This window comes from Triticum urartu, chromosome 3A, assembly GCF_056163025.1.
Source record: "Triticum urartu cultivar PI428250 chromosome 3A, HENAU_Tu73, whole genome shotgun sequence".
Lineage (NCBI taxonomy): Eukaryota > Viridiplantae > Streptophyta > Magnoliopsida > Poales > Poaceae > Triticum > Triticum urartu.
Window position 1 is genome coordinate 363,027,341 of NC_141875.1, and position 17,080 is coordinate 363,044,420.

Below are 17,080 nucleotides of genomic sequence, written 5' to 3' on the forward strand. Positions count from 1 at the left end.
ATGCATAGAGGAACCACCTTTGCCGGCAAGTGGAACATGCCGGTGGTGCGGAATAGCTGGTGACAAAGGCTGGCGTGCTGCAACACCATCAAGTTGCTGTCGAGTCTAATGTGCAGCCGCATGATGTCAGCAGTGTTCTTGAACCCCCAAGCATGCCGCTCCTTCTGCAGAAGGGTGATGCGGCGCAGGTGGAAATCGGTGCCTACCATCTCGATGGTTAGGCCAGTAGCCCTGAGGCAAATGTTGTGGTTCACGGCAAGGGTGAGCTTGTCGTCGTGTTTGTCGATATAGCTCCAATCCTTGTTGTACTTTACCTTCTTCGTCCGAGCGTGCAAAATACCGGGAAGTGATCTTCTTTAATACAAAAACAGTCTGCTCACCATTCTTCCCTCTTCAAATGCAATTGGCCTTCAAGGTAGATGTCCTTGCCGCCGCTCCTAGGAATTCATGTGATGCTGCTGGAGAGAGTATCTCCTTTGATGCGAGGGGTGAAAAGTGGAAGAAGAGAGAGGCGTTGGGTTCAATACTAACAAAATTCTTGCACGTGTAGGCGAATATAGACATGCAAGTGACGGCGTTCGGGGTAAAATCAAGGAGCCGGAACCCATAGGTCCACATGAGCTCGGAGAAAGGAGGAACGAGCCTGCGGTAGAAGTGTTGAAGGAAATATGCCCTAGAGGCAATAATAAAGTTGTTATTTATATTTCCTTATATCATGATAAATGTTTATTATTCATGCTAGAATTGTATTAACCGGAAACTTAGTACATGTGTGAATACATAGACAAAACAGAGTGTCCCTAGTATGCCTCTACTTGCCTAGCTCGTTAATCAAAGATGGTTAAGTTTCCTGACCATAGACATGTGTTGTCATTTTATGAACGGGATCACATCATTAGAGAATGATGTGATGGACAAGACCCATCCGTTAGCTTAGCATAATGATCGTTAAGTTTTATTGCTATTGCTTTCTTCATGACTTATACATATTCCTCTGACTATGAGATTATGCAACTCCCGAATACCGGAGGAACACCTTGTGTGCTATCAAACGTCACAACGTAACTGGGTGATTATAAAGATGATCTATAGGTGTCTCCGAAGGTGTATGTTGGGTTGGCATAGATCAAGATTAGGATTTGTCATTCCGTGTATCGGAGAGGTATCTTTGGGCCCTCTAGGTAATGCACATACAATAAGCCTTGCAAAGCAATGTGACTAATGAGTTAGTTGCGGGATAATGCATTATGGAACGAGTAAAGAGACTTGCCGGCAATGAGATTGAACTAGGTATGATGATACTGACGATCGAATCTTGGGCAAGTAACATACCGATGACAAAGGAAATGACGTATGTTGTTATGCGGTTTGACCGATAAAGATCTTCATAGAATATGTCGGAACCAATATGAGCATCCAGGTTCCGCTATTGATTATTGACCGGAGATGTGTCTCGATCATGTCTACATAGTTCTCGAACCCGTAGGTTCCGCACGCTTAACGTTCGATGACAATTTGTATTATGAGTTATGTGTTTTGGTGACCAAAGTTTGTTCGGAGTCCCGGATGAGATCACGGACATGACGAGGAGTGTCAAAATGGTCGAGAGGTAAAGATTGATATATTGGAAGGTTATATACGGACACCGGAATGGTTCCGAAGAGGTCCAGGGATTTTTCGGAGTACTGAGAGGTTGCCAGAACCCCCCGGGAAAAGTTAATGGGCCTCATGGGCCATAGTGGAGAGGAGGAGGCAGGCCACGGGAGGTGGCACCCCCCTTGTGGATCCGAATTGGACAAGGGGTTGGGGTGAGGCCCCCCTTTCCTTCTCCCTCTCCCCTCTTTCCCCTTCCCCCCTCTCCGTTGGAAGGAAGGGGGGCGAATCCTACTAGGAGTGGAGTCCTAGTAGGACTCCCCCCCTTGGCGCGCCTCCTCATGGCCAGCCACCTCCTCCCCCTCTCCTTTATATACGGGGGCGGGGGGCACCCCAAAGACACATCAATTGTTCTCTTAGCCGTGTGCGGTGCCCCCATCCAAAGTTTACTCCTCCGGTCATAGCATCATACTGCTTAGGTGAAGCCCTGCGCAGATCACATCACCATCACCGTCACCACACCGTTGTGCTGACGGAACTCTCCCTCGACCCTCTGCTGGATCAAGAGTTCGAGGGACGTCATCGAGCTGAACGTGTGCTGAATACGGAGGTGTTGTACGTTCAGTACTAAAATCGGTTGGATTGCGAAGACGTTCGACTACATCAACCACGTTTACTTAACACTTCCACTTTCGGTCTACGAGGGTACGTGGACACACTCTCCCCCTCTCGTTGCTATGCATCTCCTAGATAGATCTTGCATGATCGTAGGAAATTTTTTTGAAAATGCATGCTACGTTCCCCAACAAGTATGCAGCGAAGAATGGATACGTGCGGCGCCTTGTGTTCCTTCGTCTCCTTCCCCCACATGTAGGCGTACCTCATGACGAGGTCATTTTTGTCCAACGCCGATGACTGGAAGACGGCATTTCCCCCCGCCGCGCCGCCATGCCTTCCCTCCTCTTCTCCGCCTCCGGATCAACCGACTTGTTTTGGGCCTTCTTCGGTGCCATGACGGCTTCAAGGGAGGTGGATTTGGTGGCGGATGAAGGCATAGTGCGACAGTAGTGGAGAGCTCTGCTTTGCGCAAGGAAGAAAATGACAACGGCGGTGAGATTGGGAATGGCAGAAGTGGATGAGCAGCGCCTTCGCAGATGCCTTTTTTATGGGAAAGGCGTGGGGGCTGGTTCTTCACGGTCAGACGTGTCTGCACTTTTTTAGGCGCACACCCTCAATCTGCTGTTTCGCTCCACCTCTCCCACATCCTGCATTTAATGCTCGTCATGGGCGTGCAGTAAAAGTGATGATTAGATAGTTATCTTCTACCACGCGTCTGTGTGTTGTTTTGGGCCTAGCCCAACAACGCTGCGCAAGCGTGTGTAGTCCAGCCCCGGGGGCTCCTGTTGGTGTATAAAAACATGGGTGTTTCCATACCCTGAGTTATGCACAGACAGTGGCAGCCTCCTCGGCGGCAAGGGCTTGACGAAGGATGGCTCTGATCAACACCCAAGACTTGGGGTTGTTAAAACCATGAAGAAGACCTTTAGGCAGGTGATCGAGAAGTACTAAGGTAGTACTGAAGATCAAGATTCAGGTTGCCAGCAAGCAACACACCGACAAGAGAGGACCCATCAAGCTACGTGCCGGCAAGCTACCTCTGCCTCTCCACCTCACTGACCAGCTAGTCACTTGTCAATAGGTGTCGAGCAGACATGCGGTTAGGTGAGCCTTGTCGGGGCAAGCGTGAGCAAGCCGCCTAAAGATCAACTTTAATGACACCCGTCCCATGGGCATGGCAAAGGAATATGAGGTAGCTGGGCGGATGACACAAAAGGAGAGACAGTCCCTTGCCGGAGCTCACCCCATCACGACACCTCACGGCGCATTTATTGCTTTTGTCCTAATCCGGCAGGGTTAGGTATGATAGCAATGTAGCCACTATTCACCATATGTAATTACTACTTTGCCATTAAGGTGACCCATTAATCTATAAAGGGAGGCCCATAGCTATCTTTACAAAGGTCAGACACTTTGCTCAATTACGCGGTAGCTGCACTTCCCGCGCACCTTGCCGGCGAGCTGCGCTCTCTTGTAATCTGAGCTCATACACATCAATCCACCAAAGAAGGAGTAGAGTTTTACACCTCATGGTGGCCTGAACCTGGGTAAACTCTGTGTATCTCTGTTGGATCTGCTCTTTGTGCATTGTTGATCCCCACAGCCAAACCGCAGAGGGGCCTTTGCCGGTCCCATAGATTGTCGTACCTCGACACAGAGCAATAAAATTCCTTGAAGTACCCACCCAACGAGCATAAACAAGCTTATCATACCCATGTGCAGAGAATTTCCTAGAAACAAATAACAACACAATGCCGTTCTGCAATTTGTCATGTAGCCGAATATTGTCGAGCATTTGAATTTAAACCACGAACATTCCAGCAAAGCACCTTTCAAAGCACATTAGTATGTTTTTTAGAACGAAGGCTCGCGAAGAGTCCGGCTTTGAATTAACGAAGCCAACAACCGGTAAAGGAGATTACAACCCGACTTACAAGCAACAGTAACTGGTACAATGGGGACGAACTGGAAAGCAAATCCAATCTACCCGAGAACAAGCTGCCAAAACAACTTGCAAGAGGCAGCACACTCCACACTAGGATCACAGAAACAAGCCTGAACAAACAAAGCAGACAACACCGACCGTCGAGGAAGGACTGTGCTCGAGAAGCACTTCGGGAAGGAGGAAAACCAAACATCTTCCTTCTCTGGCACCGAAGGGGGTCCCTACCCCCTCGCCATGGCTCGTGGCTCCGTATCGTTGGGATCCAGAGAAAGCTCACCCGAGAGCTGGAAGACAGTTGCCCTCGCTTGGCTAGGTGACCACCGGGCGATCACCTCAATTTGGGAAGTGCCTGTCGGTTGCACCGCCACAGGAATACACCCAACTAGTTGGAGAAGATTGCTTTAAGTCGTCGAACGCCGAAGGGGAGGCAGCACATCCCCACCCTTCACCTGCAGACCCTCCCATCCGAACCCAATGTCGTTGGCGACGCCTACAGGAAGGTTACGGTGCATAAGGCGCCGCCGACGCCCGACCGCATCGGATCTTGGGTTTTCAGCCGGACATGGGTCGGAGTGGAGAAATGGTGTCCTCAGCAGCGCCCCCAAGGAGGAAAGCGGTGCCAAAAGGCGGCGTCGCTGCTACCGGCCAGCCAAGCCGGCCAAGGTTTCCCTCGGGCACCGGTGTGCTCCACCAGAACACGCCGGAGGCGGATCCGGCAAGATCCAAAGCAGCACCAGGGTCTGGGAGGGGAAGCATGGAGGGGAGGGGGCAATACCTTCAGATCTGGCACGGGGAGCTCCGCGCTGCGCTCGACCACCACATGCGGCCCGCCGTCCTCACGCCTGAGCCCTCAGGCCAGCCGTCCGCCTGCGCACGCCGCCGGTCGCACGACGGCGCCGCCACGCCAGCAGGGGCCGACGCCCTGGATCCGAGAGCCTTCGCGAAGAAGGAGCGCCAAGGACCCCGCCCCCACCTTCCCCGGCGCCCCCACGGGCTTTCCCGACGATCGTCTCCGGTGGCCGCGAGGAGGAGCGGGGGAGGGGTGGCGGCGGAGGCTAACCCTAGTCGCCCCCGAGTCGCCCTAGGGGCGACGCAAGGGACGAAGGAGGGGGGAGCCTGCCAATTTGAATGATCTCACGGTCTAGACTAGCTAGAACTCCACACAATCGCACATTAGTATGTTGAGAAAAGCATAAACAAGGGACGCGGAGTTTTGACTCCCGAGCTCATCTGCACCCACGCTCAGAAAAAAATACTAGAAAAATTAAAAAAAATCCATTTTTTGTGTAGTAGATAATTTGACGCATGAGGTCCGCTCCAAATTTCAACTCATTTGAGCATCTGAGTAGCTCTCGGCAAAAAAGACAAAATCGGGTCTGTAAAAATGTTCACTGTTCACGGACTATTTTGACCTGATTTGTCTTTTTTGCCGAGAGCTACTCAAATGTTCAAATAAGTTGAAATTTGGAGCGGATCTCACGCGACAAATTATCTATCACACAAAAAATTTGGAATTTTTTGAATTTTTTAGTATTTATTTTGATTTTGTTTCTGAGCGGGAGCAGATGAGCCTGGGCACCGAATTGGATATCCGATAAACAAGAAGTTATATAAAATTTACTCATAACAAAAAAGATAAAGATGGTGAAAAGAAACTAATAAAAAGGGGGAAATCCTTACCAAAAAGGTGAGTGACCATAGAAATTGAGAATGCCTAGACCAGCAAGCAAACACATACTACCACAATATATACAGTGTATATATAAATGCGTCCACTTATTGCGCCCCTCTTCTTCGCGTTTCTTCCCCCCACAGTCTCTTTTACTCTCCCCTTCTCCTTCCCCAAGCCAAGCAAAGGCAGCAGAGGCCAAGAAATGGGCGACCGGGCGTACGGGCCGTCCTCCAAGCCGGTCCCTGTGGCGGCACCGCGGTCCGCCAACGGCACGGCGAACGGCGGCGGTGTAGGGACACCTCGGCCTCCGTCCATGGTGCCCGGTCGCGTCCCGCCGCCGCCGATGTACCGACCAAAGCCGATGCAACCGCCACCGGGCCGTCGGCGGAGCGGGCGCGGGTGGTGCTGCGCGTGTTGCCTGTGGCTGACGCTGGTGTTGGTGGGGCTGGTGTTCCTTGGAGCAATAGCGTTGGGGGTGTTCTACGTGATTTACCACCCGGAGCTTCCGACCTTCGCCGTGACGTCGCTCCGTCTGGCGGCGCTGAACGTCTCCGACTCCGACTCCGTCACCTCCCGCATCGAGTTCACGGTGACCGCGCGCAACCCCAACGAGAAGATCGCGTTCGTGTACGGCGACATCGGGGCTGCCTTCGCGGCCGACGGCACGGACATCGGGGACGGCACCGTGCCGGGCTTCCTCCACCCCAGCCGCAACACGACGGTCATCAAGGGGTCGGCTTCGGCGGCCGCCGCGACGGTGGACCCGGTGCAGGCGGCCAGTCTCAGATCCAAGAAGTCCCATGCGATGTCAGTGGAGATGGACTCCAAGGTGGGTTTCCAGATCGGGCAGTTCAAGTCGAAGCGCATCAGCGTCCGTGTGCTGTGCGGTGGCTTCAGCGCGGGGCTGGCCAAGCCGGCGCCCTCCCCGGCGCCGATCATCGTGGCCGCGGCGCCTGCGCCGACCCGGTCAAAAATCAGGCTGTCGTCGTCTTCCACCGGAGGCGGCGGGTCGGCGACGACGGACGCAAAGTGTAAGCTCCGCGTCAAGATCTGGATTTGGACGTTTTGATGCATCTGCGGGTAGGGAGAGGAGGGATTTTTTTCGGTTTGGTTTAACCTTTTTCACACTGTATGTGGATTTATTGGAGTATAGTCTATATGATTTTATCTTCCTCTTGGTTGCTTCTTGCTACTCTCATTCATCCTTTCTTTGTCACAAGCAAAAACAAGCCAAGTACGCTGCATAGATCTATGCTACAGTCGGGCATAATTCTGCAAGAAGAGTATAGTAGTACTAGTTAACCACACCACAGTAAAACCTGCAGCCGAGAAGAAATGGAGGTGAACTGGGTACGCGAGCGAGCGATTCAGCGCACGCGCGTCGGTGGCGTCAACAGAAGCGGGCGATCTCCAGCTCGATTTCCTTTTTGGTTTCTCTCCCTACCGTTTCCACAATCTCTCTTCTCCTTTCATCCGGGGAACCGGCCGGGCACAGCTGTACCTTGGCTGGCAGCCGACGCCGACGCCGACGTGCGGGCCCATCGGCTTCCGGGACAGCATATAGTAGTGAACTGTGGATAGGCGGCTGGGCCTGGAAAGAAAAAAAATGCCGTTGGTTTTGTGCGTGGCGAGGCGATATGACGTGTGTCGGGGAAAGGATGAGGGAGAGAGAAAGGGTGGACGTCACTCTCGCTCCAGTCCAGTGCCTTTGGCTCGGCTCGGCAGTGCAGCAGGGGTCTCCCTAGTCCCAAGTGAACAGTGACAACCGCTGAGTGCTCATAGTGGTAGTACAATCCGAGAGAGAAGAGCTGATTTTTATTTTATTTCAAGAATTCCAGAAGAAAGGAGATAAGGGACAGATGATTAGTCAGTGAGAATTGCTAAGCGCAGTGGACCACGTGAGGTGTGAATGCTGGGTAGGCGACCTCGCCGAGATTTGCTAAGCGCACATGAGTCGCATACGCCATACATAACGGTCACATAATCATCTGTGTAGTTTCTTAATCAGTACGGTTGGCGAGCAACGGAAGAAGCAGGATGATAATAGGAGTATGCACGGCTTGTGCAGTACTCTCTCCGTTCACAATTTTTTTCTCTAAGCGTAGTATAGACGCTGACGCTCATATATACGCACATAAACTCATTTCTATCAACACGCACACACACATCTTTATAAATACCTTCAAGAGACTAAGCAGGAACATAATCTTGAGATTGACGAAGTTATCACAAAAGCCCTCGTAGTCGATGGGAATGTCTACTCACATTGAACGCACATCGCTAGAAGGCCTGAAATAAATCCTTAAAAATACAAGCATCAATGTAAGTCTAGAACTTGAACTGTCGCGGTCTATAGATACCACTCTCTTTCTAATCATCCAATCATATGTTGGTTCGTATTCCTCCGTTCATGATCTAGAAACAAAAAAGTTCAATAATAATGTAAGATGTTCTTGTTTCTAAAATGTAAGATGTTCTTGTTTTTAAATTAGATGTATATAGACATGTTTTAGTTTGTTTGTGCATCTATTTTAATATGTATGTAATTCATATTGAAATATCTAAAGCATCTTATAATTTGACACGGAAGGAGTAGTTGTTAAGGCAGTTTTATCTTAAATATGCCATATAATCTAGAGAAGACAGTGAAATGTTATATCCACTGAGTTATTTTCTAGTCTTATACTATCCCGTAGTTAGATATCTATAACAAATGGTAAGAGATACTGTTGCTAGAAGACAAGCTTTTTCTCCCTTCACATTTATCTTACGTGTCGTTTCTAAGATAACATCATAGTATATATCTAATCTAAAACGAGGCAATAAGATAACATCATAGTATATATCTAATCTAAAACGAGGCAAAGATATTGCGTTGTTTTTTCTTAAAATCATAGTACGGACGTAGACGCCCACGAACACGTTCACTGACCGCCTACCACTAAAAAATATTCCACCTTTATGAGATACCAAAGCATCAGATCTAGGGTTTGATCCCTAATGGGTTGAGTCATTGCCTTCCTAACCATTCAAACACAGATTGATTCACGAGATGCTGCACTGTCGGTAGTAGTAAACAAAAACAGGTCGTACAACCGATCGTCAGTTGACACGGAGCTTGATCGAAGTATAGTTAAATGTATTTATGTGTTTTCTTCCCTTCAACTACAACAACATTCGTTAGGGAAAATCCAACGCGGATCACCAAATTGCCTCCAAATGTCCCGACTGAACAACCCAGGTGTTTTTTGCCTTCCAATGGTGGTCACCAAAATTGCTTGGACTAGGCCGCATGTCTGAAATCTTGTAAACCGGCACCAAACCGGGGGTTGTGGAGTCTGAATGTCTGTCACGTTCGACTACATCACTCCTAACCCACCCAAAAACCCTACTCGAAGCCCTTCCTTTGCATTATTTATCCGCAACCTTGGAGACCGACGTCACCGCTATACCACGTTGGCCGCCGCCCAGGCCTTGCCGGACCTTCGCCGCTCCACCCAGGCGCCTGCTCGCCTTGGAGTACGCCGTCGTTCCACCCCGGATCCAGCTATACCCCAGGTATCCCCAGCTCCCTACCTGCATCGTCCATGCTGGACACCATGTCTGACAAGTTTTCAACCAAATTACATTTTTTTGACTTTCCCGTTTAATTTGAAGCAAAAACGATGGTTTCGAACCAAGAGTGCTTCAAAATTGAGTTCACGGTTTTGTCTTTGTCACATGGGGAGGAGGAATATGGCGATGATGAGTTTGTAGGATCGAAAGTAGATCTAGAGGTGGGGGGGGGGGTGATTAGACTACTTGACCAAATAAAAATCTAACTTTTTCTCAATTTTAGTTGTGGGCAGATTTTAGCAATTAGCACAAGTCAAGCAATCAATCTACACATGCAATTTTAAGAGTGTAGCAGCGAAAAGTAAAACATTGCATATGAAGGTAAAGGGAAGGGTTTGGAGAGTGCCAACGCAATGGAGACACGGAGATTTTTGGTGTGGTTCTGATAAGTGATGCTATCGTACATCCACGTTGATGGGACTTCAACCCACAAAGGGTAACGGTTGCGCACTTCCACGGAGGGCTCCACCCATGAAGGGTCCACGAAGAAGCAACCTTGTCTATCCCACCATGACCATCGCCCACGAAGGACTTGCCTCACTTGGGTAGATCTTCACGAAGTAGACGGTCTCCTTGCCCTTACAAACTTCTTGGTTCTACTCCACAACTTGTCAGAGGCTCCCAATCGACACCTAACTAATCTAGGAGACACCACTCTCCAAAAGGTAATAGATGTTGTGTTGATGATGAACTCCTTACTCTTGTGCTTCAAATGATAGTCTCCCCAACACTCAACTCTCTCTCACAGATTTGTATATGGTGCAAAGATGATTTGAGTGGAAAGCAACTTGGGGAAGGCTAGAAATCAAGATTCTTGTGGTAGGATTGGTATATCTTGATCTCAACACATGAGTAGGTGATTCTCTCTCTCAGAAAATGGAAATGTAGGCACATTCTGATGGCTTTCTCACAAATGGAGGAGGGGGGTATAGGGGTATATATAGCCTCCACACAAAATCAAACTGTTACACACATTTGACCCAACTCGGTTAGACCGAATAGATGAACTCAGTGGGACCGATTTAGTTCAAAATGTGAGCGTTAGGAATCTCGGTGGGACTGACCGGAACAACTCGGTGGGACCGATGTGCTAGGGCTTAGGAAAAACATCAACTCGGTGGCACCGATTGCATCATGTCGGTGAGACCAAAGCGAAGCAATAGGGCAATAGAGAAAATGTCAAGCCAACTCGGTGAGACCGATCACTATTCCGGTGAGACCGAAATAATTCCAGCATTCAACAAAGAATTGGCAAGGCCAACCGTATCGATGTGACCGAACTGTTTAGTGTTTCTGGTTGTGGCTATGTCATATGAACTCGGTGGCTCCGGATGGAATGAATTGGTGGGGCCAAGTTGGAGTTTAGGGTTTTGACATATTTGGAATGAGAAAGTGGTTGAGGGATTTGGAGCAATATCACTAAGCATTTGAGCAAGCAAGCCATTAAGCAACACCTCATCCTCTTTTAATAGTATTGGCTTTTCTATGGACTCAATGTTATCTTGGACCACTAAAATAGAAATGAATAGTCTTGAGCTTTTGCCAATATGTGTCCTTAGCATTTTGAGGGGTCCATGTCTCTAGTCTATGCCATGCCATTCATTGAACTTTCTGAAATATTAAACTTGAATGGATATTAACTCAATGAGCTATCTGTTGTTATGAATTACCAAAACCACATGGGGATTAGTTTCACTTTCAATCTCCCCCTTTTTGCTAATTGATGACAACATATAGATCAAAGCTTCGACAAATGATAATATGAATAAAATACATCGTCTCTTTGAGAAGTATGTGATAAGCAAGAGCTCCCCTAAAATTTGTGCATTATTTAAAATTTGCGTTTGAATGCAAATGCACAATCGATTAGGATCATGGGTCACTCTTCCATGTCACATACATCTTGGTAGAGCGCACAAAATGATAAGAATTAAATAACATACACTCATCAACAAAGATACAACTGATTGATCATACACAAACATTCATAGATATAATAATGCAAGCACACATTCAACGTAGTATGATCAAACACATGATCGCACAAGGTATCTCACGGGCATAACATAAATGTAGCATCAAGTAGCAACAACCAAACCAAAGTAGCAAGGCGAATGAAACCAACAAAAGCAAAAGACACTCTCTCTCAAAGCCTGTAGCGACCAGACCTCAAACAGTCTGATCTCTGTGCTCAGGAGTCACCCTGTATCAGTAATGCTGACACCACACAGTACTTGAAGGATTTATAACAGAGTAGCAATCACACACTTATTACATCGAGTGTCTCAATGGAGAGCTAATTACAATAAATATGGCTTAAGGCCATCTAATAACGATAACATCGGAAGGCTTGGAAAATAAGTGAGTCCATCAACTCCAATGGCATCACTGAGTATAGAACCACGACCTAAAAACTCCTTAATCATCGTCTGAAAAGTCTGCAACATTAACGTTGCAGCCCGAAACGGGTCAGCACATGGAATATGCTGGCAAGGTAACACATAGAGAGTAATGGAATGAAACAGCTATACTATATGCATATTTGGCTGGTGGAAAGCTCTATGGTTACAGTTTTGCGTAAAGCTAATTTTTCCCTACTGCAAAGGAATAAATTTTATTTAACTATCATGGTAGTTGTTAAACATTGAGAATGGTTGACAGCATTCTCAATCCCAATTAAGCATCATCATTAAACAAAACCCAACAAAATTAATTTAGAGTAACATGTTGAGATTCACATGATAATCCAGGTACTAGATACTCAAGATGTCCATAACCGGGGACACGGCTAACCATGATTAGTTTATACACTCTGCAGAGGTTTGCGCACTTTTCCCCACAAGACTCGATCGCCTCCGTTTGGTTTCTCGCATTACATGGTGTTTGAGAAGACGGATGACCGAGACATGGTCTTTCAGAAGCGCTAGCACCTTACGATGGATAGACCGTTACACCTACTTTCCCCTACATCTGCTAGTCTACCCTGTAAGAGTTCGCACGACTTAATCAACTATGCTAGAGCCCATAATAGCTTGTGGCTGCACACGGAAGTTTCTAGTATGAAAAATCTCATGATCCCTTTGGGCCTGGGTGGCGGTCCATAAAGAAAAATAGCCAATCCTGGAATACCCAGGTACCTCAATCTACCCAGATGTGTGTTTAAGTTGCCACCTTAGATAAACCATTAATTTAACAAACTCACATTTGTCATGGATATCACTTACCTAATCCACGTCTACTAGCATAGCATAGCAATAGTAAGCAAACGTAGAAGTAACTCCCTAAGGTTTGATAATACAACAGGTAATAGGTACTACCTCAACTACTTCCCAAACCCACAATTTAATTAGATCCTAATCATACAATGTTTGAGGATTGATCTAATGCAATAAAACTGGGTAGTAAAAGGTATGATCAAAGTGTTACTTGCCTTGCTGATGATTCGTGAAACCTAGAGATTCGAAGTAATAGGCGGCGCACTCCGGGTATTCTATCGCAGACAAACAAACAAGCATACAATAAGTATTTATCTAATGCACAGGTAAAACTCAAATAAGAGATCTAACCAGAAAGTTCAACTTAAGAACTCTGGTTTGCAAAAAGAATCAAATCACACGAAGCAACGAAAGTCAAACGGCAAAAGAAACAGACTTCATTTACTATTCTGGATCTAGGGAAATTTTTACAGTGGAAAAAACTTATTTAAGTTGGTTAAACGATTAGAGGGTTTTGAGGCGAAACTCCAGGCGCTTGAATCGCCTGATTCCGATAAACGAGCGAAAAGTTATACTAAAACGAAAATCGGATCAGAAATCGCGATCAGAAATAATCGCGGAAAATCCGAGAAAAAAACGACGAACAGGTTAACGAACGAACGTTCGTTAACTGGATCTAAACTACGAACGCGTTCGTTAAAACGAACGAACGGGCGAACGCTCGCTAATTAAACTAAACCGGAAGAAAAAAAAACCGATCTAATAAAAAAACGGATCTAAAAAAAATAAATCGCGGTTAATAAAAAAATCGGGCGGTTTTCTTAGGAAAACCGCCGGCGACGGCAGCTACCTCGGGCGGCGGCGCGGGCGGCGGCGGGATCCGGCGGCGAGGCGGCGGGGCGGTGCGGTGGGCGGCGGGGCGGGGCGGCGCGGCCCGGGCGGTGTCGTGGTTCTAACTCTGACAGTGATGTAGGGGGGTATGTATGGAGAGGCTAGATCTTAGCTATGGAGGAGTTGTAAGCACACGAGGATTACGAGTTCAGGCCCTTCTCGGAGGAAGTAACAGCCCTACGTCTCAGTGCCCGGAGGCGGTCGACTGAATTATGTGTGTACGAATAACAGGGGTGCCCACCCTTGATACTGAGGGGGGTGGCTTATATAGAGTTCGCCAGGCCCCTCCAGCCCTCAGTAATGCAGGGTTTAAAGTACATTAAGATTGGGGGTTACTGGTAACGCCCCTAATAAAGTGCTATGATGACCATAAAAGCTACTTAATGACCGACCGTTTGCGTGCAGGGTGACTTTAGATCTCCTGGTAGTCAAGTGGTTGGATCTTGGTCGAGTGATTGCTTCGTGGTCGAGTGTCTTGAATCCATAGAATGGGATACCTCCAAGTCGATTGAAAGGTGACTTCTTCTAGGGATGTCCTTGGGTAGGGTAGTTAGGACAGGTCCATGCCCCTACCCTAGGTACATAGCTTCATCATTAGCCCCTGAATGGATCGAGGTTCGAGTGGGGAAGGAGTTGGGGATCTTGCCGACTGGTTCTTCATGTTATATGAACGTCTTGTTTTGGATCAATTGTCACGGATGACGTCATCAACTTCTTTCAGTCGCCTTGATCCATTCTTGGCCTCTTGTTGAGTGAATTTCTTTACTTGTGAAGTTCTGAGTGACGGTGTGAAAGGGATCTTCTGTTTGACGAGTTGTTCTGCGGCCCGCGGATTTTGCGGGATTTGAATTTCGGGAAGCCCGCGGGACGGGGGCGGCCGCAGTAATCAGATGGGATAGGACGGAAGCTCCTCGATCCCCGTGCCACCTTTTTCGCCACGTACCGCGCGCGTGCCTGTTGCGGGATTTGACGGGATTGCCTGGGCCTACCAGTCAGCCACTCGGAAGCGACCTCTTATAAGCTGCCGACTCGGGACCCCCGAACAGTGCGCCTTCACTTTTCCCCCTTCCTTCACAAGATCCTCCGCCACCTCCGCTCTCACCTTGGTGTCGTAGGTCTGTTCGAGCTTCGCCGACGACGATGGTGAAGGAGAAGACGTCGGCTCTGGAGCACGCGAAGAAGGCGGCGGTGCAGGGGAAGGGGAAGAAGTCCGCTCGGGGCGGATCTTCCTCGAGGACTGCTCTGCCCAAGGATTGGATCCAGGGCGATTGGATGCCGTCGGCGATTCGGCAGGATGATCTCGAATATCTGGTCGAGGGGGCATTCATTCCCCACGAATCTGCGCGTCTCCCGGGGAAAGAAGTCGAACCCCAGCCTCTTGATGGTGAGTGCGTCCTCCTCACCACCCATATCGATCGTGGACTCTCTCTGCCTCCTCATCCTTTTTTCCGGAGCTTCTTGAACTTCTTCGGAGCGCAGCTCCATCACTTTACTCCCAATTCTATTGTGTATCTTGCTGCTTTCGTTTCCTTTTGTGAAAACTTCTTGGGTTGCCGCCCCCATTGGGGACTCTTCAAGCACATCTTCACTTGCCGCTCTCAGTTGGTCAAGAAGGCCAAGTCGAGTGACGAACGGACGCAGGTGATCCAGCTGTGCGGGGGCCTGGCGATCCAGATGAGGGGAAAAAGTTCCTTTCCGTCTATCACTTTTCCCGAGTCAGTCCGTGGGTGGCAGTCGACTTGGTTTTACTGTAAAGATCAGGTGACCCCAGGACAGTCGACTAGGCTTCCCCCTTTTTCTCTGAATCGAGCACAAAAACCTGCCTCTCTGAAAGTGACGCCGGAGGAAAAGACGCAAGTCAAGGTGCTGGTCGGTCGAGTGGTTCAACTTGTCCGCGAGGGTGTGACTGGCATGGACTTGTTGGAAGTCTTCCTTCGGAGGCGCATCCAACCGCTTCAGGCTCGTGACCACCCAATGTGGCTGTACTCGGGTCTCGAAGACACCACTCGGATTCACCCAGAGGAGGTCACCGACGAGATGTTGGAAGGGTGGCCGTCGAGTATCACAGGGGACAAGGACAACCCCCGAGGAGCCAGGAGGATTCCTCCACTCGACCAAACATACGAAGCGGACAAGGTCTGACCTTGCGTTTCCGACTGTGATCTTGCTTTCTTTATTTGTTCTCTTTGGATCAGTCGATTGACTTTTGTCTTGTTTGCTGTCCTCTAGGCCATTACTGAGATGCACTCGACACCCAATGGAGCACAGGAGCAGGCCGAGGAAGGAGAGGCAAGCGGAGGCGAAGTGGAGACGAGAGAGAAGAGTGGGAATCTGATGGCGAAGGAGAGGGGGATGACGACGACGACTCCAGTGAAGAGGAGGAGGAAGAAGTCGAACCTCCCCGCTCGGAACGGCGATCCAAGCTTACACACGACCCTGCGCGGGAACGTGGTAAGGCGACTGTCCCTGTTGGGCAGTCGTCGAAGCGCCCTCGGACCTCATCTCCAGCGCCGACAGAAAAAGCTCCCAAGCACCCACGCGCGACGCCGTCCAAGCCGCCCAAGGCTCTGCCCAAGATGAAGATGACTGTCCCCACCATTTCTGGGTAATAGTAGAATTTGTTTTCCTTTGTTGAACGTGACGGACTCTTGGTCGACTCATTGAATAAGCTGACTGACTTTCGAAATTTGCAGTGCTGCCACCTCGGAGATCTCCGCCAAGGATGATGATCAAGAGATGGAAGACGCTGTTACCTCCAACCCCGGTATGATTACCGATGCTCTGCTTTTAGTCGACTGACGATTTCTTATAATTCCGGTCGATTGGATTTTTCTTGTAGCTCCTCCTCATGTCATTGACCTCCCTGATGATGACGACGAAGTGCCGCTGAGGGCGCGAAGGAACAGGAGGGCGCTGGCTGGCATGACCCCAAAAACTACTCCGACGCCTGAGGCCGTAGTCCGGGAGGGTGGTGATACCACTCGGGCTTCTGTGACCTTCGTTGTACCTCTGACGAGTGCTCGGCCTTCGACGTCGACTGCAAATCCGCCTTAGATTTTTGCCACACACCACATCCCTGAGGACCAAGTGGGTGCCGCTAAAGAGGCTATACGCCAGGCGGGGATCATGATGGAGCAAGTGAAGGTGGTTCGGGAAGCCAGCCAAGCAGCTTATGACGCGAGTTCAGCTCTTCAGAGCAACGTCCAGGTCAGTCGATTCACCGCTTGTTCTGTTAGGGTATGCTATCTGAAGAATCTCTTTTCTGAAGATCTTTATATCTGTACACCCACTGGGTGTGTCTATTAATCTTTTTGACGAGTGGGGGCACGCTAAGTGCACCCACTGGGTGTAGTCCCTGAGACTACGGTGGACTGCTGGCAGTCGACTGTAGTCTTTATATTGTGTTTCTTTAGTTGAACTTCTTCACTCGGTCTGGTCAGGCCATGTCGAATGGAACTGTACACGGTCGACTGCGGGCAGTCGATTTTTTTTGGTTGAACCAGTGGGGGCACGCTGAGTGCACCCACTGGG

General features: G+C 49.0%; 1 protein-coding gene across 1 annotated transcript; it reads left to right on the forward strand.

Moving 5' to 3' along the window:
* The first annotated feature begins 5,929 nt into the window (after positions 1–5,929).
* On the forward strand, positions 5,930–7,001 carry LOC125543978 (NDR1/HIN1-like protein 13). The gene has a single exon (XM_048707490.2). The coding sequence runs from the start codon at positions 6,031–6,033 to the stop codon at positions 6,895–6,897; it is 867 nt and encodes a 288-aa protein (XP_048563447.1). The 5' UTR covers positions 5,930–6,030; the 3' UTR covers positions 6,898–7,001.
* The last annotated feature ends 10,079 nt before the right edge of the window (positions 7,002–17,080 follow it).

Coding starts and splice junctions, on each gene's coding strand:
- LOC125543978 (XM_048707490.2), top strand. CDS start 6,031: ATGGGCGACCGGGCGTACGGGCCGTCCTCCAAGCCGGTCCCTGTGGCG.